The sequence below is a fragment of the Podarcis filfolensis genome, assembly GCF_964270895.1.
Source record: "Podarcis filfolensis genome assembly, chromosome: 5".
Taxonomy (NCBI): Eukaryota; Metazoa; Chordata; class Lepidosauria; order Squamata; family Lacertidae; genus Podarcis; species Podarcis filfolensis.
In genome coordinates this window covers 38,542,325-38,569,469 of record NC_139608.1, presented here as the reverse complement: position 1 = coordinate 38,569,469, position 27,145 = coordinate 38,542,325, and the positions used below count along the sequence as shown (strand labels likewise).

General features: G+C 39.0%; 1 protein-coding gene across 4 annotated transcripts in view; it reads left to right on the top strand.

Annotated features, from left to right (window-relative positions):
* STAG1 (STAG1 cohesin complex component) overlaps window positions 1-27,145 on the top strand; it is a 98,803-nt gene that overhangs the window by 54,081 nt on the left and 17,577 nt on the right. For all 4 annotated transcript variants that reach the window (XM_083616234.1, XM_083616233.1, XM_083616236.1 and 1 more), the window contains 16 exons: window positions 1,568-1,732; window positions 3,429-3,525; window positions 10,565-10,641; window positions 11,698-11,902; window positions 12,911-13,062; window positions 14,243-14,316; window positions 14,729-14,852; window positions 17,744-17,842; window positions 18,406-18,485; window positions 19,608-19,715; window positions 19,944-20,058; window positions 21,022-21,139; window positions 23,053-23,156; window positions 26,004-26,096; window positions 26,194-26,283; window positions 26,552-26,755. In XM_083616234.1, the coding sequence (XP_083472360.1) occupies window positions 1,568-1,732; window positions 3,429-3,525; window positions 10,565-10,641; window positions 11,698-11,902; window positions 12,911-13,062; window positions 14,243-14,316; window positions 14,729-14,852; window positions 17,744-17,842; window positions 18,406-18,485; window positions 19,608-19,715; window positions 19,944-20,058; window positions 21,022-21,139; window positions 23,053-23,156; window positions 26,004-26,096; window positions 26,194-26,283; window positions 26,552-26,755 (1,905 nt within the window). The remainder of the gene's footprint in view (window positions 1-1,567; window positions 1,733-3,428; window positions 3,526-10,564; window positions 10,642-11,697; window positions 11,903-12,910; window positions 13,063-14,242; window positions 14,317-14,728; window positions 14,853-17,743; window positions 17,843-18,405; window positions 18,486-19,607; window positions 19,716-19,943; window positions 20,059-21,021; window positions 21,140-23,052; window positions 23,157-26,003; window positions 26,097-26,193; window positions 26,284-26,551; window positions 26,756-27,145) is intronic.

Genomic DNA, 27,145 nt, shown 5'->3' with positions numbered 1-27,145 from the left:
AGAGAGGTACCATAGACTTTTGGTTGCCTTGGAGCAGAATTGGAGATACCTTAAGCTGGTAGTTTGACTAAGATGAAGGTAAAACATGATGGAGAGCCAAACAGTAAAGAGATTTAAAAATACCTCAGCTACCTAAAACCTGAGTAGGCTTGTCCGAACAAAAATGTTTTTAGCAGACACTGAAAAGTTTTTATACCAGAGGAGTATGTTTTCACATTGCAAAGCAAGGTTTGCTTTGCAATTCAGACATGAGGATGTAAAGTGGACATGCTTGAAAATGATTGGTGCAAATGCCAATGCATAACTACTTGCACCTCAGCTACGGGAAGGAGGACTTAGGAGAAACAGGAGGATATATCAGGATTTTTATTTCTTAGTTGAAAACAGCCCCTTCATGAACGGAAGGGGGGGGGTTTGCTCACAGAACCTTTGAAGCAATGCCAGAATACACTATTTGTTGTATTGATTGTAATACCCCTGTTTGTTTTTACAGTCTACTTTTTGGGTTTTGTAACTGGAAATAAGGCCATAACACATGACCAAAATGTTCAGCTCAAATTCTGCAGCCTTTTCCCAATTTTCTTTTATTTTTAAACTTTGCAATCATGGGCGTTAGCTACCTAAACAAATTTAAAATAGTGCCTCTTTACAAAGTACTTCAAGGTTAGAGGAAATGTTGAACTGGGAGAGCTATCTACTGTGTGGCATTCCATTAATTCACACATATATCCATCTATCCGGGTTCATTCATTTAGTGTGAATGAACCAACCAGAGTTGTTGAGCTTTCTGCAAAATAGCTTCTCTTCTTCGCTGTGCTGCCTGCGGCCTCTGGTGCATAGCCACTACACTACAGAGGTGCTGGAACTCAGTTCCAGTGAGTTCCGGCTTGAAAGAAGCCCTGCATCTATCCATCCATTCTGCTCTTCTTAGATGAGCAAAGCTGCTTATGAAAATAATAATAAAATACATATATCTGTTTAAATGGCTTTGATCCAGAGCTAAGCATGCCAAAGGATTGGCAGAAACAGACTTTCCTTGTCCTGCTTCTCTCCCCCAGAACTTCCTCCCAAGAGCTAGAACTAAAGAGTGGGGAACCCTGTTATTCTTTGCTGAGGAGGGCTGGAGAGGAATGGGGATTTCTCAAAAATTAGGAGGCGATGCTTTTGTGTGAAAAGCTGCCTCATCAAGGATCCCTGCCATACTCACACCATTCTATAAGGCCCCCTGACCCTTGAAAGAAGCTTTTTTCGGAGATTGAGGAGCTAGCAGCAGGAGGAAAAGTCAAGTTCTGTCGGCTTCGTTTGGCATGTTTATCTCTGGATCCAGCCCTGTAAACTTAAGGTAATCAATTGGTGTGTCATGTTTTGCTAATGTCTTGAGATTTTTTTCTTTAAAACATAAAGCCATACAGAAGTGAAATGAATAATGAAGATGCATATTTAAAATGCACTGTTTTTCTTGCTGATAATTCAAAACTCTGGACTCTCAGTAATACAACTGTAAGTATAAGGATCTGAATGATATAAAGGCATCAAGGTTCTTTCTCCCTGCTCTTCTGTTTCCCAGTCTGCCAATAAGAAGCCTCGAAAGACTCCAGCAGAAAAATTCCGTTCTGAAACTGGAATAAGAGGAACAGGTCGAGGAAGAGCTAATGGTCACCCACAACAAAATGGAGAAGGGGAACCTGTCACTTTGTTTGAGGTGGTGAAGTTGGGCAAAAGTGCTATGCAGGTAAAATTATGGGTGCCCGTTGAAGGCTCTGTTAAATTTTAAAAACTAGATTCAGAACCCTAGTACATTTCCAGAAAAGTTTTCTGGTAGTTGGCACACAAAGTACTTGAAGGAACAGCTAGGTAAATTCCCACTAAGGAAATGTATTGACCAAGTACAACTATCGTGGCTTTATGTGGAAGGGTGGGGTGGGGTTATCTTGATTATATGGGAATATGGAATCTTAATTAGTAATGAGTTTTAAAGGTATTCTTAAGAGATGATTTCTTTTTGTTACCAGATTACTGGTTGTAAACCAGTATTTGTAACTTACTGTTGTTTTCTATTGAGTCCCTCCAAGTATGTATTTATATCTTAAATAAATAACAAATTCTGTGATTGTTGGCATTCACTGCAGTTCTTAAATCATTATGTCAAGCAATTAAAAAAACAAAAAATTGGTTGTGAAGGACTTTTTTGTAATCCAAACCAAATTAAAATATACTGTGGAGTAGTAAAATGCTCCCCAACAAGCCCATGTTATCTAAGTCTATTTCCTTAGATTAGTTTTTGTTTGAAAAACCCCATGGGACTTTTTAGAGAATCCCAATACTGTACTTTCTATTAGCTGGCACAAAAAAGTACCCCAAACATAGGAATTAGTATGAAATTTCAGGGAATACTTTTTGTCTCAGCCATTTTTCAAAATTGTATGAGAAAAAAGCAACTTGCAATGGTAAATGGCTGAACTTCGGGGATGTTATTTACTACTGTGTAGGTGACTGTATTGTGGGTTTACATATGTGTAGGCCAGATTTTCGAAAAAAATCATTGGATGAAACTATCAACATTTTGAGAGTACAGTAGAGGTGGGGTAGTAATTGCTAAGGTACACAGCAACTGAGGGCTAATGTACACAGTCTTCCTAAAGAAAAGAGCAGCTGAATATACATTTGAAGCACCTGTGCAGACGTATCAAAATTAATAGGTGGGCATGCCACATTCGAAGAGATATTATTAGGCCATAATATACTTTCATTAACGTATCCAAAATGCTCATCCGCCAAATAATGGGAAAGCTTTTAAATTTGACACTTGGACTCAAAATACTGTGTGCACAGAAGTAGAAAAATTGGAAAAGATGCTAAAAAAAATAGTTGCTCTAAATATGAGCTACAGTTTTAGTATATGCGTGTTGAAGCAGACACTGTGGGATATGGTTTTGATCGCTAGGTTGTCCAGTTTCTCTGTGTGACGGAAGGAAGACTAAGGGTGATATCCAACCCAGTCATTCTCAGAGCAGACACATCAATGACTTAAGTTGGATATCATCTAAATACACTTACTGAAATAAGATTGCTTCCTCTCTTTTTTCTTTCTTTGAGTTACTGCTGACAAATTAGAACTATTCCTCACATGAGTTCTGCATGCTTATAATATTGCAATTCTCTGAAGTCTGACCTAAATGAAATTAACTGGATTTCTGGTGTACACTCAAATTTATACCCCCCCAAGAGTTGACTAGGGATAAATGTGGCCTTTGAACTGAGAGGGCTAGCCCTCTTCCCCTCTAACAAGGGGTTCTGTTTATACAAACTTGGGATGTCATGATAAACCACCTGGATTTATATGCACTTTTTGAAGAAAACAACTAAAAGTTTTTTAAATAAAAAGTTCTGATATGAATATCTGAATATACCTTCTATTTTATTGACAGTCTGTAGTGGATGACTGGATTGAATCATATAAACAAGATAGGGACATAGCACTTCTGGATTTAATCAACTTCTTCATCCAGTGTTCAGGATGCCGAGGTAAGGATAAGTGATAAGAGTTTTGTAAAACTGTTCTAAATCTGTATAACTCATCATCCAATGTGTTTCTTGAATGGGGAATATAATATGTGGTGTGTTACCTAAAACCTGGATAGATAACTTGTATATCGTGTATTCATGTGTTTTCCTGTATGAACATATCTATACAGAGAATGGTAATAAAGAAGCAAGATTTTTGAAAGAATAATCAAGCTTAGGTATTAATGCTTAGGTACCTGGTAAATATATAAGAGCTTTATTTAACTAGAATTGAGCTGCCATATTTTGTAATGTTCTTTCTCCATAGTTAGGAAACTTGTTCTTCAAAGTTAAAGAACCAATGTATTTTAAAGAGCATGGAAAAAAATATGGAATGAAGTATTTTCATATTTGTGGTTATGCAGCCAAAGTTACACCACCACTGCACAAGAGAATTATTAGCAGATTACTGGCAACCCAGAGATTGTCAAATGCTTTAAAAAAAAACACCCTTTAGTAAAACCCAACAACAGGGGTAATAATAATAACAACAATAATGTCCTTTAAGAGGTCAATGACATGAAATCTTGTGTGAGCAAGAGTTTTGAGGAAACTGACGTTTTGGTGGAAAGAAAGGAAAAAGTGGCACATAAGATATAAAAATGTCACAGTAGAACTATTTCATTGTCTAGATATGCCATTTTCTGGTCTGTACTGAGAAGCTATTTTAAAATGTCCCCAGGGAAGGAACAGAGAGCTTTTAATGCAAGATTTTAATGTAGCTAGGACTGAACCCAGTCCTCCGTATTCCCAAATGGGCTACTGAGGGTTGACCCTGCTCAGTGGGCAGACTACTGAGTGACTTGGGGGCGGGGAAGGAAAACTAGGATAATGAGGATGGAATGGCTGGGAAGCTAAACAGAAGCACTTCAACGTTGCAAGAGTTTTGTGGCAAAATAACTTTTGTTGTTGTTAATTACTATTCATTCGTATGACAGACAAATCAGCATATTTAGATAACTCTGATGTAACCAAAGAGGGTCAGGAGCTTTTCCAGAGTCCCAACATTAAAGGTTTTTTTAATCTGCATTTCAAAGTCAAAAGAGAATAACAGTCCCTTGTAGTTTAATTATTATCCTGAGAATGTGCATCCACGTGCATTATAAACAATTCACTCTTGGAACATACAATTTTCTGGACGGTTTCTGGTATTTTTCTTTTCCCCATTTACAACGTCTTGTAATTTTACGAGTGATGGTTTTATTAGTTCGTGTGTTTTGTCCTCTTCTTCCCTCCCCTCCTCAGCACATTAGCTGAGTTTGTCATGCTGCTTCACATGCCAATAAAACCAGGTTTTATGGCATACTATATTTTGAACAATGTAGATTTAAATCAATTTAATTTAGAAGCTTCAGAATTCTCAACCATATTAGCTGAGCTAAAATTATCTGGTTGAAGCTAGGGCTGTAACAATCTGTCTGCCTTATTAAGTCTTTTTGTTGTTTTCGTTTTGTGTTTTAAACTGCCTGGCCCCTTTTTAGAAGTAAAGGAAAATACAGTTATCCCAGGATTGTTCTATTTTGTTGAATTATATGACTGAAAGCATACTGAATAAGATCCAGTATGAAGGGCGGGGGGAATCATAATTAAATCTATATATCATTCTATAAACTAATCTTAAATCTAGGCCATTATCTTTTGGCTAGTATTCTCTGATAGTTTCTGATTCCAGTGTCTGGTAAAGGGACACCCCTGTATCTGCAAGACTTGGAATTAATTCTTTTGCTTTGCTGGAAATCAATGAATAATTGTTTGATTATTGATCCTATTATTGCTTTTCTATTATTGATAGCTGGTCTTGCTACTAATATTTGAACATTAATAATTGTCCTGTATTATTTAAAAACAAAATAATACAGTTTTACCTAGGACAGTTAGTCACTTTTATGGTTCTCCAAGTTATGTAGCACTAATACAGACTTGGAAAGAGAAAAATTACATAGAATTTGACTTCTTAGAAGCCAGACACTTAACTCACAGCTAATTTAATATAACCAAGCTCATGTTCAGAGAAAGGTCATTGCAAGACTGCATTTTACCCAGACAAAATCATTTTTGTAAGGAATATGGTAACTTTTAAAACATTTTATTAAGAAATCCCAGTGGAATAAGACATGAGCAAATACCTGAAACCAGATAAAGCTAATAACAGAATATGAAAACATGATGGCTGTCACATGATTTTATACCCATTATAGTATACTCACTTTGCTTAAGGGTAAGCACTGTGGTGGTTGGTCTGTGTGGTTTTCTATGTGATGTTCATACATTACTGATTGGTTTTTGAGACTAGCACATGTTGGACATAGAGAAAAGCCCGCAGAAGGGAATTGGCAGAAACTGACTTTGCTGTTTCTCCTTCCCCAGCACCCCATTCAGTCTCCAACTCCTGTTCAATGGAGTGAGTTGTGGTGTAGGGGGGGGGGAAGGGAATTCCTCTCTCCCCCAAATCAGTCACAGGTAACTTCCATGAGGAAGGGGGAGGGATATCTGCTTCTTCTAGCCCCCTACTGCAAACCTCTGCAAAATCTGCCGTCCCAGATGGGCTCAAACCCAGGGAGTGTAAAATGCAATTTGTTTGTTCAGAGGGGACTCTGGGATTGCCAATACTATATAAGCAAGAAACTAGCTGGATATGTGCAGCCCCTATACATGTTTGGCTGACATAGGACTGAAATGTTTAAATCTAGTTTTAGAAACATGACTGTTAATTCTTGTACACCGCCCACAGCACTAGAGTTGTATTTTTACTCTTGCAATGTAACTGCAGTTGTTTTCTCCTCACATTTATCCTCCACAATTCCTGTTCTGTCAAGGTAACCAGAACTTCCGAATGTTTACAAATATCAGTTGAGATTCAAATCCTAGTGTCTTTCTCTGGTAAATATAGAATGCTGGGCAGATTGCCAGGCTATAAATAGTGATCACCAAGTCAAAGGAGAATATGTAAATGGAGGACTAGGCAAACCAGAAAAGCAAAACAAATAAAAAAAGCCTCACAAAATGATAGCGATAATTTTTTTAGTAAGCTTTTTATTAAAGATTTTTCATAATTCAGTAAGATAAAATAAACTAAGAAAAACAGAAACCAAAACAGAGACAAAGAGAAAAAGAAAACACCAAAGGAAGACTGAAAGAAAAAAAGGGGGGAAATAAAAAGGACTTCCAATTTTCCATCTCTCAGTTACATAAAAGAAATCATTCAAAATATTAACTCTAGAACGACATCCAACTGATCTATTATCTGTTAGGCAATATTTTCCAACTCTTTCAACCCAGATGTCTTAAAGATTAATTCATTTTCTGTTTTACACAAAAAGCCCAAAAGGGGTTCTCTAATTATTGTTATTAATAAATCTAAATTTTCTCTAATCGAACATATCAGCTTTGTCTTCAATAACTTCAACAACCATTCCTCCATATTAAACAATAATAAGTCCTTCCATCTTTATTTCATAATTCTTTTCTTACTTTATATTCATTGGCACCCAGTGCCATATCTTCCATTCCCATTTCCTGCTGTATTTGCTGTGGTTTTCCATCCAGATTTTTTTTTAAATGTCCCTTTCATTTACACTTCTTCCATTCTTTTTCTTTTTCCAAGAAAAGCGCCAGAGGTTTGGTAGGTTTCCCCCCTAAATTCACTCCAAGATGTACACAGAGTCCTTTATCTCTACCAGCTCAGAATGTCTCTAGATTTCTCCATTCATCCATGGCTTCATCATTAAGATTAAACTCTAAGCAGACAAAATGTGAGAGCCTATCAAGAAAGTTCAGCATTTATAGTTGCTCATTTTGCTTTTGTGTGCAATTCTTTGTGCTCAAAGTCGTTCTCCCCCCCCCCCCCCATTTATTCTAATTAGGGCTGTGTCTTGAGCAGTGCTGGCATCCACTTCCAGGTTCTTTCAGTTAAGAGGTTTAATGTTTGTCCAAATAAGCACATACTGGGGAAAGTTTGGGACTGCTTGCATGAAGAAAATGCCTTCTGATTGTTACTTGACCATTTCCTTTCTTTATATTATGGCAGATTTTGATGCTGTAGAAATCTGGTTGGCTCTTTTCTATCTGTAGAAGCTAAATTAGTGCATTTGGACAGACATTTGCACTGGAACATCACTTGGGTATATTTTTCTACACATGTAACTTCAAAAACCTTGATACTAAACTTTCTGTCATCATGATTGTCATCCACTTCCTGGGATGATACTCTTTGACCTGCTTCTAGGGTTCCAGCTTCCAGGGTCAAGAAAGATACATTATTGAATATGCCTTCCATTGTAAACTGCTTTTCTCGCTGGCCCTTTAATGTGCTGCTAAGGCAGCTTCCTAAGATTTTAAGGACTTAAGTTCAATTCCCCCTGAGTTTATTTTAATTAATATGTTCCTGAGTGCGTATTTTCTCAGGAGATTATCAGATTCGTGTGCTCTGTCTGTGGAACCAAAGTGGTGCCAGTTCTAGGACTTACTGACAAATTAAAAACTGACAAATCACTGGGCATCCATCCAAGACTTCTCAAAGAACCCCAGTGTGAAATTGCTGACCTTCTAACAAAAATAAGTAACATCTCTAAGATTGCTTCTATAATTGAGGACTGGAAAGTGGCCAATGAAACATCATTTTAAAAAAGGGGAGAAAAGAAATGCAGGAGAGATTTGGAAAATTACAGGTCAATTTGCTTAATGTCTATTCTAGTAAAAACTAGTAGCAAACATTGTTAAAGATAGAATTATCAAGCATGTAGAAGATTGAGTCTTGCAGAAGCAGAACCAGCATGACTTCTGCAAGGATAAGCCCTAAGGTTTTTTGAGAGGGTCAACAAGCATAGAATCATAGAATCACAGAGTTGGAAGAGACCACAAGGGCCATCGAGTCCAACCCCCTGCCAAGCAGGAAACACCATCAGAGCACTCCTGACATATGGTTGTCAAGCCTCTGCTTAAAGACCTCCAAAGAAGGAGACTCCACCACACTCCTATATATATAAAGCATATATATTGATAGAGGTGATCCAGTCACATTTCAAAAAAAACTTCTGATAAAGTCCCTCACCAGTAACTCATGAGTAAGCTCACTAGTCATGGGAAAAGAGAGGGTGTTCTCTTGTGGATCAGTAATTGGTTAAGGCACATGAAGCAGAGTGATGATGATGATGATGATGATGATTATTATTATTAGATTTTATATACTGCCCTATATGTAGAGATGAGTCCTCCAAGTATCAGTATTCAGACTTGCTCTTGTTAACTTATTCATTAATGATAGAGAATTAGGAGTGAGCAGTAAGGTTGCCCAATGACACCAAATTGTTCAAGGTGATACAAAAAGTGATTGCAAGGAACTCCAAACTGGGTGAATAGGCAGTAAAATGGTAAATGCAGTTCACTGTGTGCAAATTGAGGGGATGTACATGGGGCATTTCACATATATGCCAATGAAGTCTAAACTAGTGGTGATTGACTAGGAACGAGGCTGTGGGACTGTAGTGGATACCTCAATGAAGATTTCAACCCAGTGTGCTGAGCTGTGAAAAAGGTGAATTCCATGTTGGGGCTAATTATTATTTTCATTCCATTCCATTCACGAATCATTATTAAACAGGATAGGAATTGAAAATAAAACTGCCAATATCATAATGCCGTTATACAAATTATGGTGAGACAACACTTGGAATATTGTGCACGTTTCTCATTGTCTCACATCAAAAAGGATATGGTAGAGCTGGAAAGTGTTCAGAGAAGGCCATCAAAATTATCAAGCGTTTGGAGCAGTTCTCCTATGAGGAAAGGCTGCAAGAATTGAGGCTTTTTAGTTTAGGGGAAAAGGCAACTAAGGGAGGATATGATAGAGGTGTTAAGATTATGCATGGTTTGAAGAAAGTAGATAAGAAGAAGCTTTTCTCATACTGGAATGTGGGGGCATCCAATGAAGCTGAATGTTGGAAGATTAATGACAGTACTTCTTCACACGATGCACCCTTGAAATATGCTCCCACGAGATACAGTGATGGCCACCAACTTGAACTTAAAAGAGGACTAGGCAAATTCATGGAGGATAAGGTTTTCAGTGGACCATAGCAATGAGGGATATGTTCTGTTTTCACTATTGGAGGAAGGCTGCTTCTCAATACCAGTTGCTGGACTCACAAATGGGGAGAGTACTATTGCATCCAGGTCTTGCTTGAGGACTTCCCATAGCCATGTGGTTGGCCACTGTAAGAGCATTAGGTTTGGCCTGATCTACCAGGGCTTTTCTTTGGTTCTTAAACATTAAAACATCAACATTTTAAATCAAGGAGCTTCAAATAGAATATTAGAACTGCAGCAGTTTAAAACAGATTCAGAGTAATCAAATATTAGTTTAAAAGCAGCTTTGAATAAGGAGGTCTTTAAGTCTGGTTTAAAACCATCCTGATGACAGGCCCTTAATCAGGGTATCTGGAGGCAGTATTAAGGGCAAGTTTATATGGATGCAGATAATCCTTAGCATAACTTGATCTGAAGCTATTTAGAATGTTAGAAGTCCGCACTAGCACTTTAAATTGGGCCTCAAAACCAACAGGTAACTAATGTAGCTGGTACAATATAGATATTATAAGCTCTGGCTTCTCGGCCCCAATAAGCATCTAGGCTTATGGCGGCCAAGTACCAGCCAAAGCTTCTTTAAAGGCAGACCCACATAGAGCACATTAAAGTAGTCTAGTGTAATCAGGCTGTTTCATAAGCTTCAGTATTCTTAGTAGAGAAGAGGAGCAGCCAATCCTCAGAAACAGATGCAAGTCCTCTCTTACTGTTTCACTGGTGAAAGGCTGCACTTCTATTTCCTATCATACTCAAGTTTTATTGCTGGCTACCAGACATAATCAGTACAATGGGATTTGATGTGGCTCCTCATTTGCCATAATATTCTTTAATAGGTAGTTCAGAATATCAAGATATGCAATATAGGAAATCTCTTAAGCAGAGTAAAATATGTATGTTATGCTTATTCATTTTATTACAGGCACTGTAAGGATTGAGATGTTTAGGAACATGCAGAATGCAGAAATAATCAGGAAAATGACGGAAGAATTTGATGAGGTATAGTATTAAACATTCTGAAATATTTTGAGCTGTAGGTAAAAGTGTGCTAAGAGTTCTCCAGGATAGGACCGGATTCAACAAGTCCTGCTGACACAATGTGGTTCTCCTTCCCCTACAACCACCACCCCAGTTGCCTGGTGGTGATGGTTAGAAGACACACACACCCAGAACAGTGTGCAGGTGAAGGAAAGGGGAGACAAGCAGAAATGATTTCGCTGTTGGAGCAATCTCCCTAGCACTACTATGAACACAGAGTTTTATTCTGTTATTAAATGGCTTCTGTTGTGTCTACCCTCCAAGCTCCAGATTGAGATGGCACACAGAGAGCGTTTTCTGTAGATGATTTCAGGCACAGGTATAGTATTGAGGTTCCAAATCTTGTAGAGCTTCATAGACCCAAACCAGAACGTTGAATTGGGTGCAGAAATAAATTGGAAACCAGTGCAGGTAAAATAGGTCAGTGTGAAGTGTTCATAACACCTTGTCCCAATTAACATTCTTGCTAGATTTTGCATCAGCTGAAGTTGCTAGATCATCTTCAAAGGCACCCCCCCCCACACACACACACAGTATTGCAGGAACTAAAAAATGGAGATTGCCAGAGCATGGATCACTGCAGTCAGGTTATCCACTTCAAAATAGGATTGCAGCTGGGATACCAGCCTTAGTAAAAGGTACTTTCTGCCACTATCACTATTTGAGCCTCTAAGGATAATGGTGGATCAAAGAGCACCCAGGTTGTGACTGGTGCCCATTGGGACTGATAGAGCAGAAGGCAGGGAGACCAGCAGTAGGTGGAGTCAGAGCCAATGACAGGAAGAGCCACCTTATTCTAATTCTAATTTTGTCTCAAGCATCCTCCCTGTTGAAAGTTTTCTAATCCAGAAACCTTTGTTTTTGTCTTGATACAATGTGAGTGAAATGTGCTCTTTCCCCTTAAAACAGGTTTCTTACACATAGCATTCTCTCAGTATAGTAGTTGTATGTAAAAGATGAAACTTCTGAAATCTAAACTTGTGTTAAATATAGTATGTGCATTTTGTCTTCCTTCAGGACAGTGGTGATTACCCACTTACGATGCCTGGGCCACAATGGAAAAAATTTCGATCAAATTTTTGTGAATTCATAGGAGTTCTAATACGACAATGTCAGTACAGCATCATTTATGATGAATATATGATGGACACAGTGATCTCACTTCTGACTGGTTTGTCAGATTCGCAGGTCCGAGCTTTTAGGCATACCAGTACACTTGCTGGTAGGTACATCTTAAAGGAAAGTATAATGCTCCTATGCATAAGAAGCTAACTTGTCCTTTTATGTATATGAAGCTAATTATGTTTTGTTTGGGAGCACAGAGAAGAAAGGCAGATATAAGCACTTTAAATAAATAATAAAAGACTGTAAACATACTGAAGACAGTACCGCTGTATGAGCTGGTCATTTATTAGCAATTGTTTTCTACATTCAGTTTGAGCCACTGACTATCTTCAGTGACTATGGGAGAAAGGAAATGGCAGGGACAACACTGAAGTGGGGGGAAAAACTTGTTCTATGACCAGACATCGCCCCATTTCTACTATGTGTTCACTTACAGGTCCTTTGTTTTACCGGACAATTTACTACTGCTTGGAGATTGAGGTGGAATTTGAATGTAATGACAAAGAGTGTTTTGGGGGCTTATGCCTCAGACTCCCACACCCATTACTTACTCTTCAGGCAGAGGCAGGAGATTAGAAGATTCAGTTTCTTTATCAGTAAACCGTAGTTTGCCATTACCCACAAACCAGGATCCCAAATGGTTTGAGCAAACCAGTTTAACATGTTTGGTTGCATCCTCAAGCTATGGTTTGTCACTAAGTAAAGTATGCATTTCTAGACTCTTTTTCCACATGAAGGAAAGGGGGGGTGGAGCACATGGGCTCAGAGTGCATACCTGTTTCTTCCTTATAACCACCAGCAATTAATTCAGCCATAGATTTTGAAATTTAGGAGCTATAATGTCTAAAATGTAAAACAGGTCTGCTATTGTCTATGAAAAGAAGGTCAGATATATATATATATAGGGTAGATTTCACCTACAGTTCTTTGATGACATTGAAAGAAGTCTTTGAGTGGAGACTGGAAGAAGCTATATATGGTAGTCTTGGTTTTTATTTTTGAAAAATGAAGTTATTTTAAGCATGGAAACCAAGTAAAGACAAGCAATTTCCATCTGGTTTCAGGGACTAAAATAGCTGTCCTTTTTATTGCACATTACTTCTAGCTATGAAGCTTATGACTGCTCTTGTGAATGTTGCCTTAAACCTGAGTATTCATCAGGATAATACACAGAGGCAGTATGAAGCTGAGAGAAACAAAATGATTGGTAAAAGAGCCAATGAAAGACTGGAGCTTCTCCTTCAGAAACGAAAAGAGGTAAGTTAATAGACCAACACTGTTCTCCTTGTGTAGTACGTTTCCCAGAAAGCTAGTTGAAGAAGTTTTTTTATATTAAAATCCTCTGAAAAGAATTCCATGCACAGAAAGGAGAAAAATCATTGCAATGGGTTAGACTTGTGAGGAAGTATCTGACACATTTGCATTGTGTTTCAAGAATTCATATGAGCAGTGCATGTAAGTTATCAGCATGGAACACCAAATTAATTTTTCCATACATCCTGTTCATTTGGCAGAACGCTTGAATGAACTATTGAATAGTAACAGAACAAATGGTTTTTTAATCAGCTCACCAATTAGCACTGAGTGGGAACAGTTCATTTTTTAATGCCGTGGACAAGAAATAGAAATTACACTCACATGCTCCCTTCTCGGCTGCTAGGCTGACCTAGTCCTCTCAAGGGAGCAAACAAGATAACTTAAGGAGCAGACACAAGACTACCAGCAGGAAAGAAGCAGGGAGCTTTCAGACAGCCCTTGCACCTCTTGTTTGAACTGAGCAGGATTTAACCTTCACTCATCAGCTGATGAGCAGAAATTAGACCCTGCTGCCTTGGCTGTGCAGGTGCACAGCCAATGTGTAAGTTAACCCTGTACTCTCACCCAACAACTGATGTCACCAGTGATGTCAGCAGGTGGGCATGGTTATGGGGAGACTGGCCCGTGAGCTGGAGGTTCCTCATTCCTGATATATAGCTTGGGTCATATCAGTGTTCAAGAGATCAGCTAGGATATCAATAGGAGCACTGATCCAGTTCAACAGGAAAGTCTCCAGGGAAATATTGGGAAACCAGATTCAGAAGTCTACTATGATAAACTAATTTAATAGGTCCTCCCATCTCTGCAGAGCATAGAGACAGCTTCTGCCATAACCTTAAGCATGTAGTGATTTGAACATAACAGAGGAGCCACCTGATTTCTCCCACTCACAAATCATCCTCCTCTTACCCAGAATAGAAGACAGAGTCACGAATATGATCTACCACGTGCTTCAGGCCAGATGTTATTTAAATTAGGCCCATGATTTACAGGTTTCATTAGACAAGGGGGTCCCTGGTTCAGATATTCAGAAAAAGAATAAATCTAGGAACCAATTTTCTATTGGAAATGATTATGTTATTAATTTGAAATTAATAGGTAACCTTAATTTGCATTTCAGCTGCAAGAAAATCAGGATGAAATTGAAAATATGATGAATTCTATTTTCAAGGGTATATTTGTCCATAGATATCGGTAAGTGGAGCAAGTGCATTTTAGATGTAGGTAGTAGTAAAAGATGTTAAGTTTCCATTTTTGCTTAAAATTTATGAATGCATTCTACAGTAAAAAAAGAAGAATATAATTTCAGTTATGCACACACAGGCTTAGTTATAATGGGATATGGAGACTAAGGGATCAGGCCAAAGGCTTCATGGAAAAGTTACATTTTGAAAAGTAAGAAATGGCATTATTGAAGTCTTAGGGGAGACAGTTTTCAGCATGAAGAGCAGCAAGGGTTAAAGGGCTGAGTGACTTTAGGGGCAAAATTGTGAGATTAGAGAGGGTTAACATTGTGCAAAATCATGAAAAATTGCTCTCTCTATATATATGTACACACACAGAGAAGAAGCAGGGAGACAAATTATTTTCTCGCCTTTTTTCACAGTGATGCTATTGCTGAGATTAGAGCTGTTTGTATTGAAGAAATCGGAGTATGGATGAAAATGTACAGTGATGCCTTCCTGAATGATAGTTATTTAAAATATGTTGGTTGGACGCTTCATGACAGAGTAAGTTTTATATGCACTAACATAGATCTCCAGAAGCATGCTCTTTTCATGTGCTGTGTTCTCGTTTAAATGCAAAAGAAAATTCTGCATTCTTCATATTTCTTTCTAGCAATATTGATTGTTAAATTATATTCAGTTGTACCTGGTTTTCCTGATTTATTTATGTATAACATTATTCATAAGTGTCTTTCTTCATATTACTTTTCCTCATCTCTTGAAAAGCTGTGAAGCCTTGTTATGGTCAGCATGAAAGAAGCTACTTAAAATGAAATACATATATTTATGTGGAATCTTCATAATTGTCAGAAAGAAATGTAGTGATAGTGATGGAATTTATGTTCTAATTTAGGCTAGTTCAAATTTTCCCCTTATGACTGGTTCTACTAACTTACAGTGGTGCCCCGCAAGACGAATGCCTCGCTAAACGAAAAACCCGCAAGACGAAAGGGTTTTCCGATTTTTTAGCGGCTTCGCAAGACGAATTTCCCTATGGGCTTGCTTCGCAAGACGAAAGCCCACAGGGAAATCTCCGGGGACAGCGGGGAAGCGCAGCGCGCCTTCTCCTCTGTTCCCGGACCTGTCCTAAAGGCTTGCGGTGGGAGGTCCGGGAACAGAGGAGAAGGCGCGCAGAGGAGAAGACATTATGTGTTGTCTTGGTTTATAGTCTGCAGTTCATTAGCACAGTTCTTTATATCTGGTATTATAGCAGCAATCCCCCCCAAAACTGGCAATGCTTCTGAAAAATTAAACTGAGGCTCTTGCCAACATGCATATTCTGTCTGCATTATTGGCCAGCAACATTATCCTGTTGGCTAATAATCATGTTCTGACAACCTGAGGATGTTGATCCATGTTTGAAACTAGATTACAGGCAGCAACCGCTTTAGGCATGTCAGATATGTGCATGGCCACACACACAAGCATCACACTGAACCTGGAAGTGACTCAAAAACGTTACAAAGAGGGGCGGGGGCAGAACAGGTGTTTGCAGGCTTTTTCAATGGTTTCAAATACACGTGATTTCTCATAAATGTGCAGTACCATGGAATGTAACCCCTATGGTAAATTGGGAGTTGCGTGGTGACAGAACAAAATTTTGAATACCAGGTTGATTAGTCATACCACCTTCCTTACAGTGCTCAAGCACCCATGCCCTGAGCTGGTTGTAGCAGGATAATTCAAACAGTTGGTACTGGTGGTCTATTATTTAAGGTGTAGATCTTCTAGCAGCCCCCTGTTGATCCCCTTTAATCTGGAAGCAGTAAAGGAGCAGTTGGCTCCTTACGTCTCTCGCTCTGACCTAGCCACTGTGATCCACGCGACAGTCACCTCCAGACTGGATTATTGTAACTTGTTCTACGTGGGGCTGCCCTTGAGACTGAGCCAGAAACTCCAGCGGGTGCAGAGTGCCGCGGCGAGATTCCTTACGGGGTCCTCGCTGTGGGATCACATTCACCCACTGCTATACCAGCTGCACTGGCTCCCGGTGGAGTACAGGATCAGGCTTAAGGTGCTGGTTTTAATCTTTAAAGCCCTATACGGCCTAGGACTCTCATACCTACGGGACCGCCTCTCCTGGTATGTCCCACGGAAGACCTTACAGTCTTCAAACAAAAACATCTTGGAGGTCCCGGGCCACATAGAGGTTAGGCTGGCCTCAACCAGAGCCAGGGCTTTTTTGGCCGTGGCCCTGATCTGGTGGAACGCTCTGTCACAAGAGACTAGGGCCCTGCGGGACTTGACATCTTTCCGCAAGGCCTGCAAGACAGAGCTTTTCCACCAGGCCTTTGGCCAGGGCACAGCCTGACTCCCTCCTTTGGCAATCCTCACAGAACTCTAGCCCAATGGTTGCCATTTGATTTGAAATGATTTTAGAATGAAATGATTTTAGAATGTTCTATCATTTTACTGTTGTTAGCCGCTCTGAGCGTGGCTTTGGCTGGGGAGGGTGGGATATAAATAAAATTTTATTATTATTTATTATTATTATTATTTCTGTGGTTACTCAGCAGCTGTATCCAAAGTTAACTGAAAATATCTGGAACTAAGTTGCACTGTTGCTGTAATTGCTGCTGCCCGCTTTACCTTTACCCCTTATATTAAAATGATGGCTATGGCTGTTTTCGGCATGGTATCAACTGACAGACTTTCCGTTCTGATTCTTCTCGATGGCCGCAGTTGCCGCAGTCTGTCTTAAAATGTGGATGGAGGGGGCCAAGCTTTCTCTGTATTTCAGCCATAATCAAAAGCTTGAATATTGTTCTGGGAAAAATCTTGTAGGAGTTTGAATTAATATATAGTAACAGTTTTTCCTGATGGTACATATTTGTTTCAGTTAGAGAACATGGCATTTCAATTTTTAAAAAGAGCAGTAATCATAGCAATAATGATGTCGTTGCCAATAGTGCTGCTGAGGGAAGCAATACCTCAGGAAGGCAAGACTTAGGAATGGTATGTGATACCCAAGCTGTTGAAATGATACTGCACAGTTCCAAATAAAAGAATTACCCTTCCAGTCCTTGTTAGTGTATAATATTGGATTGCTTTTAATAGTTACTTTTGGAGAGATTTATACACCACACTTCAATAAAATCTCCAGGGCAGCAGGAATTTATATATTTTGCCAATCCAATTATCCTGGGAGGAAATTAATTTGTTTGTTATGAAATCTGTAATCTTAGTGGATAGATGTGATTTTAGTGTTGTAAGTCATCCCAAGTACTTGGTGGAAAGATGACTAATATAGAAAATAAGTTTACAATTTTCTATATCATTAATGTTTAAAAATTTCATTCTGTAAATATTATATGAAATGAATGGTTAGGTCATTGGTGCATGATTTTCTTGAGGATTTGATTACTTTTAATGCTTTTGAATATGTTTTTATTTAGCAAGGCGAAGTGAGGTTGAAGTGTCTAAAAGCTTTGCAGAGTTTGTACACCAACAGAGAGTTGTTCCCCAAATTGGAGCTATTTACGAATAGATTTAAGGTAAGTGTGACATACTATGACTGCACAAAAGTTAACCTTCTTTAAAGTTATGTACAAACAAAATGTATCATGAAGCTTACATTTGTATAAATTGTTCTGGTTGCTGAGATGAGCATTTTTGAGCACTGTTAGACAACTGGCCTTTTAAAGTTTAAAATCTCATATGGAGCGTACATGACATAGTGTGTTACAGTCCAGTCTTGGTACTTTATTACTTCCCCTCCCCCAAAAAATGTGTAGTAAATTTCATTGGCTTATGAACAGGAATTTGCTATGGTCCACATGCTCTAGCAGGGCCCAGTAGGGTTTATATATTGCCTAGCAGCCTCTGTACTGAACATCCACTTCATATATACTGATGTATGACTTTTCTGTTCAATTTTTGGTACACCATTGCATGCAATACTTTTGATATATAGCTTTCTGAGGATGCTTTCATGTTGTTCCTACAGTGTTTTGAGGGGAAACAGCTTGTCATGTTTTACAGAAAAGTTTGCCTGTTAAGACTATTTAAATGTCTTCAGCTGTTTATTCTGAATTCATGTGTGTTCCGTCTTTCTCAGGATCGCATTGTATCAATGACACTTGATAAGGAATATGATGTTGCTGTAGAAGCCATTCGATTAGTCACATTAATACTTCAGTAAGTATGTTTTAAAGAAATACAATTCCCGTTTGCCAACAATATATTATACTTGCATTGTGTGATATAAAGTAGTGCATTGTCTAAAAAATAAGAGTAATAAGAATAATAATTTTACACACTGATGCTCCACTATAGCTATTTTTGTATTACAATAATCCTCAAATTTTATTTATTTATATTGCATAAAATGCTCTTTGAGTATCTCTGCCCAAAATGTTCAAGGCAACAGGCTCACCCTGTTTGTGAAAAGAGATCATACAAATGAGAGTGTACCTGATGCAGTTCCATCAGTTTTCCATGCTGTGTTTGACGTAAAATTACTTACTTAGGGAGCATAATAAGTTTAATTGCTGTGATCATTTCTGCACATCGGCAGGTACAATTCTCTCCCTTTCTGATGCTTAGCAATTAATTAAAGCACCTTCCTCGGGCTACAGCTTAGGCCTTGTTCATACATGGATGTACTTGATAATTTTAAGGGATGTTTTGCATTTGTAAGAGTCACTACAGATAGCAGTGTTATGTCCTCTCAGATGAAATACTTCTCAGTGGAGAACATTTGTGCCGTCAGCTGCAAGGCATTGCTGTATTTATACCACTTGATTGCTTAGTGCCTTTGTAATCAGTGCCTGCAGGATACTCGCCTGAGTTAATTAGCTACATTCAGTTAAATTCTACATCACTTTGAGTATAAATGCTGTCTTCAGGGGAGCCATGTCTGCTTAGGAAAGCCAGCACCTGTTCTGTAAAAGTACTTTGAGGCAATAGGCTGTGTCCAGAGAACTGAAATGGTAGTCCCTAAGGCTGCTAATGTACGAAGGAAGTAACTTTCACCGATTCCCTTCCCAGTGCGGCCCCTTGAAGCCCTAGATTCACCTGGACACTCATACACCTGGTGTATTCTATAAAACTAATTTTTACATGGGAAATAATTGTTGGTTTTAAAGTTGCATGGTGTATTTAAGCATCCCATGTCATTCATGTTAAATACCTTGGTTGAATTTTGAATAAGACCTAGTTAGGTTTTCATATATTATCTGTTCCAAATGTAATTTTAGGCAGATAGTAAAGCTGTAGCTGAGTGGTTTGATTCAGGAGGTATGTTTTGTTTTTTTCCAGTGGAAGTGAAGAAGCTTTGTCCAATGAAGACTGTGAGAATGTTTATCATTTGGTGTATTCTGCACATCGGCCTGTTGCAGTTGCAGCAGGGGAATTCCTTCACAAAAAGTAAGCCTATCTAATTTGTCTGAAGAAAATAGCAAAATATTGAGGAGAATCTAGAGAACTACCATTAAAGGCATGGTGCTTAAATGACTAAATTACTTTTATGCTACTTGCTTTTAGGTTATATTTAAAAGTTCTTTTCTATAAGACTTTATTTTAACAGAAAAGTGGCCCAAAATGTTATTTGTAAAACTGAGCCAGAATATGAAAAGTACTATCTTCTGTTTCTAGACTGTTTAGTCGGCATGACCCTCAAGCAGAAGAAGCACTAGCCAAAAGGAGAGGACGGAACAGTCCAAATGGGAATCTTATTAGAATGCTCGTTCTTTTCTTTCTTGAAAGCGAGGTAAAATTATGCTTTAAATTCCTTAAATTTTGCAGTCTCTTTCTTTATAAAAAATGTGTCTAATAAACTTGTTAATTTCCAAAACTATTCCGAGTCTCTTGCTTATTTAGTTCTGGCACTAAGATATGCTGACTTTGTTCCCACCTCATGTTAAGCTACGAATATTGTTTAACTATGGTTTAATGTGCACTATCAGCATTCTAGTATACGTGGCTCAGAAGTCCAAGCATTGTTTCTCCCTTGCAACAGAAGGGACAGGTTCCTCACTACAACTTTTTTCTCCTTCAGTTTTTAAAAAATCATCGCCCCTGTAGAATTCTGTGCAACTGAAAGCTGAAAGCTTACTCATTGCATTAGACATATATATTAATAGAGGTGGTATTCTATTATTTTGTTCTAATGAGCCAGCACAGCTACCTGTTTTTGATCTGCTAAGTAAAAATAATTTTGAAACTAAATATACTGTTTCAGTAACATCATAGTCCCTTTTATAGTATACCGTGGCTAATATATGAATGGCTAATTCATTTTTTGTCTTCATAATTGCACTAAATTTAATTTTTGTTTAATTTATCACAGAAGCAAATGTTTTCTTCAATCAGAAAGTGTTTCTCACAGATTGCTTAAATCACATCAGTTTATGAAAATGTAATACATAATACATGACTGTCATTCTGCCCCATGATTTCTACGAATTAACTGAAGCAAAAAAATTAATACATTAATTCATAACAGTCAGGCATCCTTAGTGCCTCACAAGACCCATGCACAGGGCTTTTACAAGCAGTGCTATCAAACTCCCTATTCTCCAGCCATGTTGCATCAGCTACAGCAGGGTAGGAATATAATGTCCGTATTCTTAATTATTGCACCACTTACATTCTTATAGAGTACTACTGACAGATATTGATTGGTATATGTGTCTGGGAGACCTTCTGGTCAATTATTATTCATTATTTCTAGTTGCATGAACACGCAGCTTACTTGGTGGACAGTTTATGGGAGAGCTCCCAAGAATTGTTAAAAGACTGGGAATGCATGACAGAATTGCTGCTGGAAGAACCTGTCCAAGGTGAAGAAGGTACGTATCACATTGATTTTATGAAATCAGCATAGCGTAGCCTGCTCTCTTCCATTTTGGGGCTCTGGAAAAATGAACACAAGTTGACAGTTGCCGATAGTCAGCAGATTGCTATATTTTTACTGCAGTAAAAGTTAAAATTTATCGTTATTTTTAAATACTTAAGCTTTCAATTGTACTGTCAATTCTGACTAAGTGCAAGGACCTTGTTTTGTGAAGTAGCTTGTAGCCTTCTGGGATCTTGAGAAGAATAATAACAATTTATCAAATCATATCCCACCCCTCTAATGTAAACACATCCCTTGGAATGACTTAAAAGACATGGTTGGCAGTTAAAAATAAATAAATAAATAATCCTGTAATGCAGGGTGGTCCAATTTTTCATACCAAGTGGGCTGCAAGAGTAATTTGACATGGAACCTGAGGGCTGCACACTGCCTTGTCGTACGGGGGGTGGGGGAGAGAATGACACCAATATTTGGCAGGGTCCTTAAGCCCTCCCACCTTCTTCCCATCTTGTGATAGGTGAAAAAGTGACTTAATTCCACCTTATCTCGGTGGGTCCATGCTTGCATTTCCCTAGCTTATTAATTGTAGTTCCTTCCAGTCCTTGTTAAGATAATCACTCACTCAACCATAGCTGCTGCTACTAGGACAGCATATGCCATTGTGGTGCCTTTAGAGGTGTGTAAAGCAGTTACCTGGACTCCTCCCAGTACGTTCACCAGGCATTAAAAAATTGATGCCTATTCTTCAGTTGAAGTAAAAGGTAAAGGTACCCCTGCCCGTACGGGCCAGTCTTGACAGACTCTAGGGTTGTGCGCTCATCTCACTCTAGAGGCCGGGAGCCAGCGCTGTCTGCAGACACTTCTGGGTCACGTGGCCAGCGTGACGAAGCTGCTCTGGCGAGCCAGCGCAGCACACGGAAACGCCGTTTACCTTCCCGCTAGTAAGCGGTCCCTATTTATCTACTTGCACCCGGGGGTGCTTTCGAACTGCTAGGCTGGCAGGCGCTGGGACCGAGCAACAGGAGCGCACCCCGCCGCGGGGATTCGAACCGCCGACCATGCGATCGGCAAGTCCTAGGCGCTGAGGTTTTACCCACAACGCCACCCGCGTCAGTTGAAGTAGCATTTGGTAAAAGAGTGCTACAGTGCCCTTCCTCAGCAGTTTTCCTTTCACAGTCATATATCCCACCTTTGTTAGGGCACTATTATACTTCCCAGCTAGATCACCTTCACCAGTAATGAGAAGGTTCCATTGGTACTGATCTGAAAGGTGGTTTTCCATTGCCGTTTTCCATTGTAGAAGATCATCAGGACTTCACTCTAGTTTTTGGCTGCAAAATTCACTTTTCAGTTGGGATAAGTGTTCCCTATTTTTCACGTACTGCTAGCTATGGTCTTAGCCAGGCATAGGCAAACCCGGCCCTCCAGATGTTTTGAGACTACAGTTCCCATTATCCCTGACCACTGGTTCTGTTAGCTAGGGATGATGGGAGTTGTACTCCCAAAACATCTGGAGGGCCGAGTTTGCCTATGCCTGCTCTTAGCTATATTTTTTCTTAGCAATATAGGTATTTTTTCTCTTTAGACATTGGTGTATCATTCCTAAATGAACTTTTCAGGTTGGGTTAGTAGATAAACTGAATTGTGGGAGCTGCCTACTTCCCTCAAGTTCTGTTACTACTTTCAACTACTAAGCGGAGCCATTTCCCAACCTAATGACCTTCTATAGGCAATGGAGAGCCACCTTTCAGATGAATACCAATGGATTGGAAAAACATCAAAGAGTGAACTAATCAGTTTTAAAATGCTCACGATGTTAAACAAAGATTCTGGGTTGTTGATTCTTTCATAGACTAATTGTCTGCATTTCATCAGCCCACTTTTAAATTCTTGTTATCTCTTTAGCGATGTCTGATCGGCAGGAAAGTGCACTTATAGAGCTGATGGTATGTACCATTCGACAAGCCGCAGAAGCACATCCTCCAGTGGGCAGGGGAACTGGGAAGAGGGTAAGTTATATTATTTTTCACTAAGTTCTTTTGTTCAGCTGAGTTATATTTATTTTATCGACATGCAAGTAGCTCCCCATTAGAGAACCAATAATTCAAAAACATGTGTTGAGAAATAGTATTTGAATAAAGACTATTAACACTTAAAATAGTACGTCATTGTCCTTTTACAAGGAAGCTCTTGTGACATGCGAGTTGTTAGGATTGATTTCCATTGACCAATGACAATTCGGCATTGTTTCTCTTCAGAATTCCCAGGGAGATTAATGACAGGAGAATCCTGGGGGATTTGCTGGTGGCAGCAGTAGAGATGGTTGCATTGACAGAGGTCTTGCATATACTGCTGCACCATGTAACCCATAGGCCAATATATTTGTTGGTGCAGGAGTGTAAGTGGTCAGCTATGCATTGCAGCACCAATGCACTCCAGTATGGTAGTTTCTTTTTGATTTAAAACAGGTTTCTGTAGCTTATGTCTTTCAATGCCAACAGCAGAATCTCTCATGTCCTCTGTCATGGTTTCTGATATGCGTTCACTGTCCTCCCTAATACTGGAAACAATGTAATGTTTGTGCTATGTAGAAACATCATGTTTGTCCAGCTCATAAGGAGTCTCAGCAACCCTGTTTTTTAGTGGTTTCAACTTAGTCTACAACTCACCACAGACTATCTGTTGTCCTCGAGTTCCTAAGCCTACCTGCTGTGGAATAGACTGGGACATGGGGCATCCCCCTTGACTGGAGGGCAGACTGCTCCATTAAATGTTGTGGCATCTTGTGAAGCTCACTTTGCCGGTTTTCTGGGGGAGAATCCTTTGATGCTGGTCAGGAATACTCTGAATTGTGTAGGTCAGAGTTGCGTTCCTCTGGTCTAGAAGAATAGATCCCAGCTTATTGGATAAAGGCATAATTTTGGGTTGCACTCTCAAGCATTTGTTGTGAGTGACCAATTTTCTTGAGATTTTTTTTCAAGGCATTCATTTTCTCCCTTCACTGGGTCGCATTGTGGGTGGTAGCATTGCTGGCACATCTCAGAAAGATGACATATTTAAAATTTTGCTCTTAACGTCTGTGAGGCTGTCTGCTAGAAATCAAAGGGTACAAGGGACTGGATATTCTGGGTCTCTTCATCATATTGGGCCATGCTTACAAGTGCTACCTTTGACATGCAAGAGTGCCCTTGAATGCTGACTTAAAAAAAATATCTCTGAACCTCTAACACTGAATTACTGCCTTAAAAATAATCCAATTTAACATGTACTAACATTAAGTCAACAGGGTTAGGCAAGGGGAGTAGGGTTGGCACAAAAATCATGAGACTTCAAGGCACCACGTTAATGGTTTGCCATGTTATTGACTAGAAGGTGCTAATTACTCTGAAGTAACAAACAGCTAGCAACAGGCTTTTTTGTCATGCTTTGAAGGAGCTGCTTTTTAGCTTCATGGGATTTCATGGTGTTACCATCAGAAGTGTGATTTTTTAAAAATCTTAGCCATTTTTAAACATGTTAGCTATGACAGTATTGGTTCCTCCCAAAATCTTATTATTTCCCACCTCTTTGACTGTTGCTGTGCATCTCTCCGCTGTACTTTGTTACTTTCCTATTCATCCCCTTATTGATACTATAGATGTTAACTTGACAGAGTATACTGCAGTTGCTTTGCCATGCAGTGCAGCAACTGTGAAACAAGGGATTCATTTCATTTTCTAGCCAATTTTGCCTCTCAGCTTTGTAGATTGGCAAGTGACTTGAATGGTGCAGTCAAGCCATGGTTAGGGAAGATGCCTCCTGCTGGAAGGATCAGTCAGGGTCCTCTGAAGACTGACCCTGCTTGTGATAGTTGGGTCATTTTTCTCTGAAAAATATTCTTCTCATTTGTAGCTTTTCTGGTGTTTGCTTTGTGTCCATTTATGAGTTTAGTGACCTTTTGCTTCCTCTTCCCACCTATCCTTCTGTCATTCGAACTGCTTTCTCAGGGTCTTCAGTGTTTTTTCCTTCAGTTCTTTCCCCTCAGACTTTCCCCTCCATCTCCCTATCTACTTCTCTTGTGTATGCCTCCATGCTTGTTTTTTTGTCCTCACCATTGCTGATCACTGGTTGACGAGGGAGAGTGTTTTGATCTACCCAGCTGGGTGCAAGGAAATCTGCTATTGGTGACTTGTAGTGCCCAGAGTTTGGCACACCCCATGTATTAGAGCAAGGTCACCATTTTGAGTCTTTGTGGGAGAATCAGCAGCATTGGCCACAATAGATCTGTGGTACCGTGTTATCTTGTAATGCCTGGCCAAAACATAACTTCATTTAATGGTTTGTTAGAAGTTAGCAAAACTTAGTTAAGCTACTGAGCAGGAGTCCGATGATCAAACAAGCCATGGGTTAAGAAACCATGGCTTAGCATACTGTGTAAACCAAGCCAATATGACATTGGTTGCTAAACACACTCTCTCTCTCTCTCTCTCTCTCTCTCTCTCTCTCTCTCTCTGTGTGTGTGTGTGTGTGTGTAGTGTGTGTATAGCTAGTATAGCCCTCAAAACAAGAAACTGAAAGGTGCACTTATAAGTTACATTGACAAGTGTTGCTGTAATAATTTACACTGCTGTAGTTGACCTGGCATTATTACAGTGGAGTCAGCTTTAATGCCATTTTAATAACTTAAAAGATTTTTTAACAATTTAGATGGTTGTCTCACTAATATAGTGCCTTCCCTGGTCAGTAGGTGCATTTTGTGCCACTTAGATTAAAAGATACTAATTGAAAAAGTTCCACTGATGCCTTTTTAAAATGACTTTGAAATGTTGCAGTCAAGAATTGTACTTTGTTTTGTAATATACTTCTAATTTTTATAGGTTTTAACAGCAAAAGAAAGAAAAACTCAGATAGATGATCGAAACAAACTAACAGAACACTTCATTATTGCACTTCCCATGCTACTGTCAAAGGTATATTCGCTAAAGTGTTATTTCTTAATGCTAGTTGCATAATTGCTTTTTGTCACCTGGGTATTTATTTTCCCTTTTTACTTCTCTCTGTTTCCAGTATTCTGCTGATGCTGAAAAGGTAGCAAACCTTCTTCAAATTCCTCAGTTTTTTGACTTGGAAATTTACAGTACAGGAAGAATGGAAAAGGTAATAGTATACCCAAATAGCTGTTCTGTTTAACTTTCAGGTGCCTGAATACCACTGATTTGTATTGATGTGTTTGTGTTAGATAAGCTGTCTAATGTTGCTTTTAATGTATGATATATTCTGTTGGAAGCTGCCCAGAGTGGTTAAGACAACCCAGGCGGGGCACAAGTAATTAATTGTTGTTGTCTTGTGGTACTTTCATGTTTAACTAACATATAATAATTTATAATACTATAATAAATGACCAGATTTCCTCTCTCTCTCACAGCATTTGGATGCCTTGTTGAAACAGATTAAATTCGTTGTAGAAAAGCATGTGGAATCAGATGTTCTTGAAGCCTGCAGCAAAACATATAGCATTCTGTGCAGTGAAGAATATACCATTCAGAACAGAGTTGACATAGCTCACAGCCAGCTCATTGATGAGTTTGTGGACCGATTCAACCATTCTGTAGAGGATTTGCTAAACGAGGTGCATTTGAAATCTCTTAATTATGTACCTTTTTTTTTGTATCCCAGAAAGCCAAATGAGAACTAAGTTAAGTATTAGGGGTGTAAAAAGCAAAGGGTCCAGACACAGAGGTGGGTGGGGGAAAAAATGAACGTATTTAGTTCAAAGCATTTAACTTTTATATCACTGCCCTTCTGTGATATAAAGTCTTATGGAAACCGTATCACTCATGAATCCTTGTACCTGAGATGCAGCCATGGCAGAGCTGAACATCTCCTGGGAGTTCACAGTGAGGTCTGCCAACTGTAGCAGTGAGTTTGAAGGGGAAAGGGAATGGGCAGCTTTTGTGCTTGGCACGTCTCCTAGTGAAGTTTTGAACTGAAGTTCAAAGCCTGAAGTTTTGAACGAGTT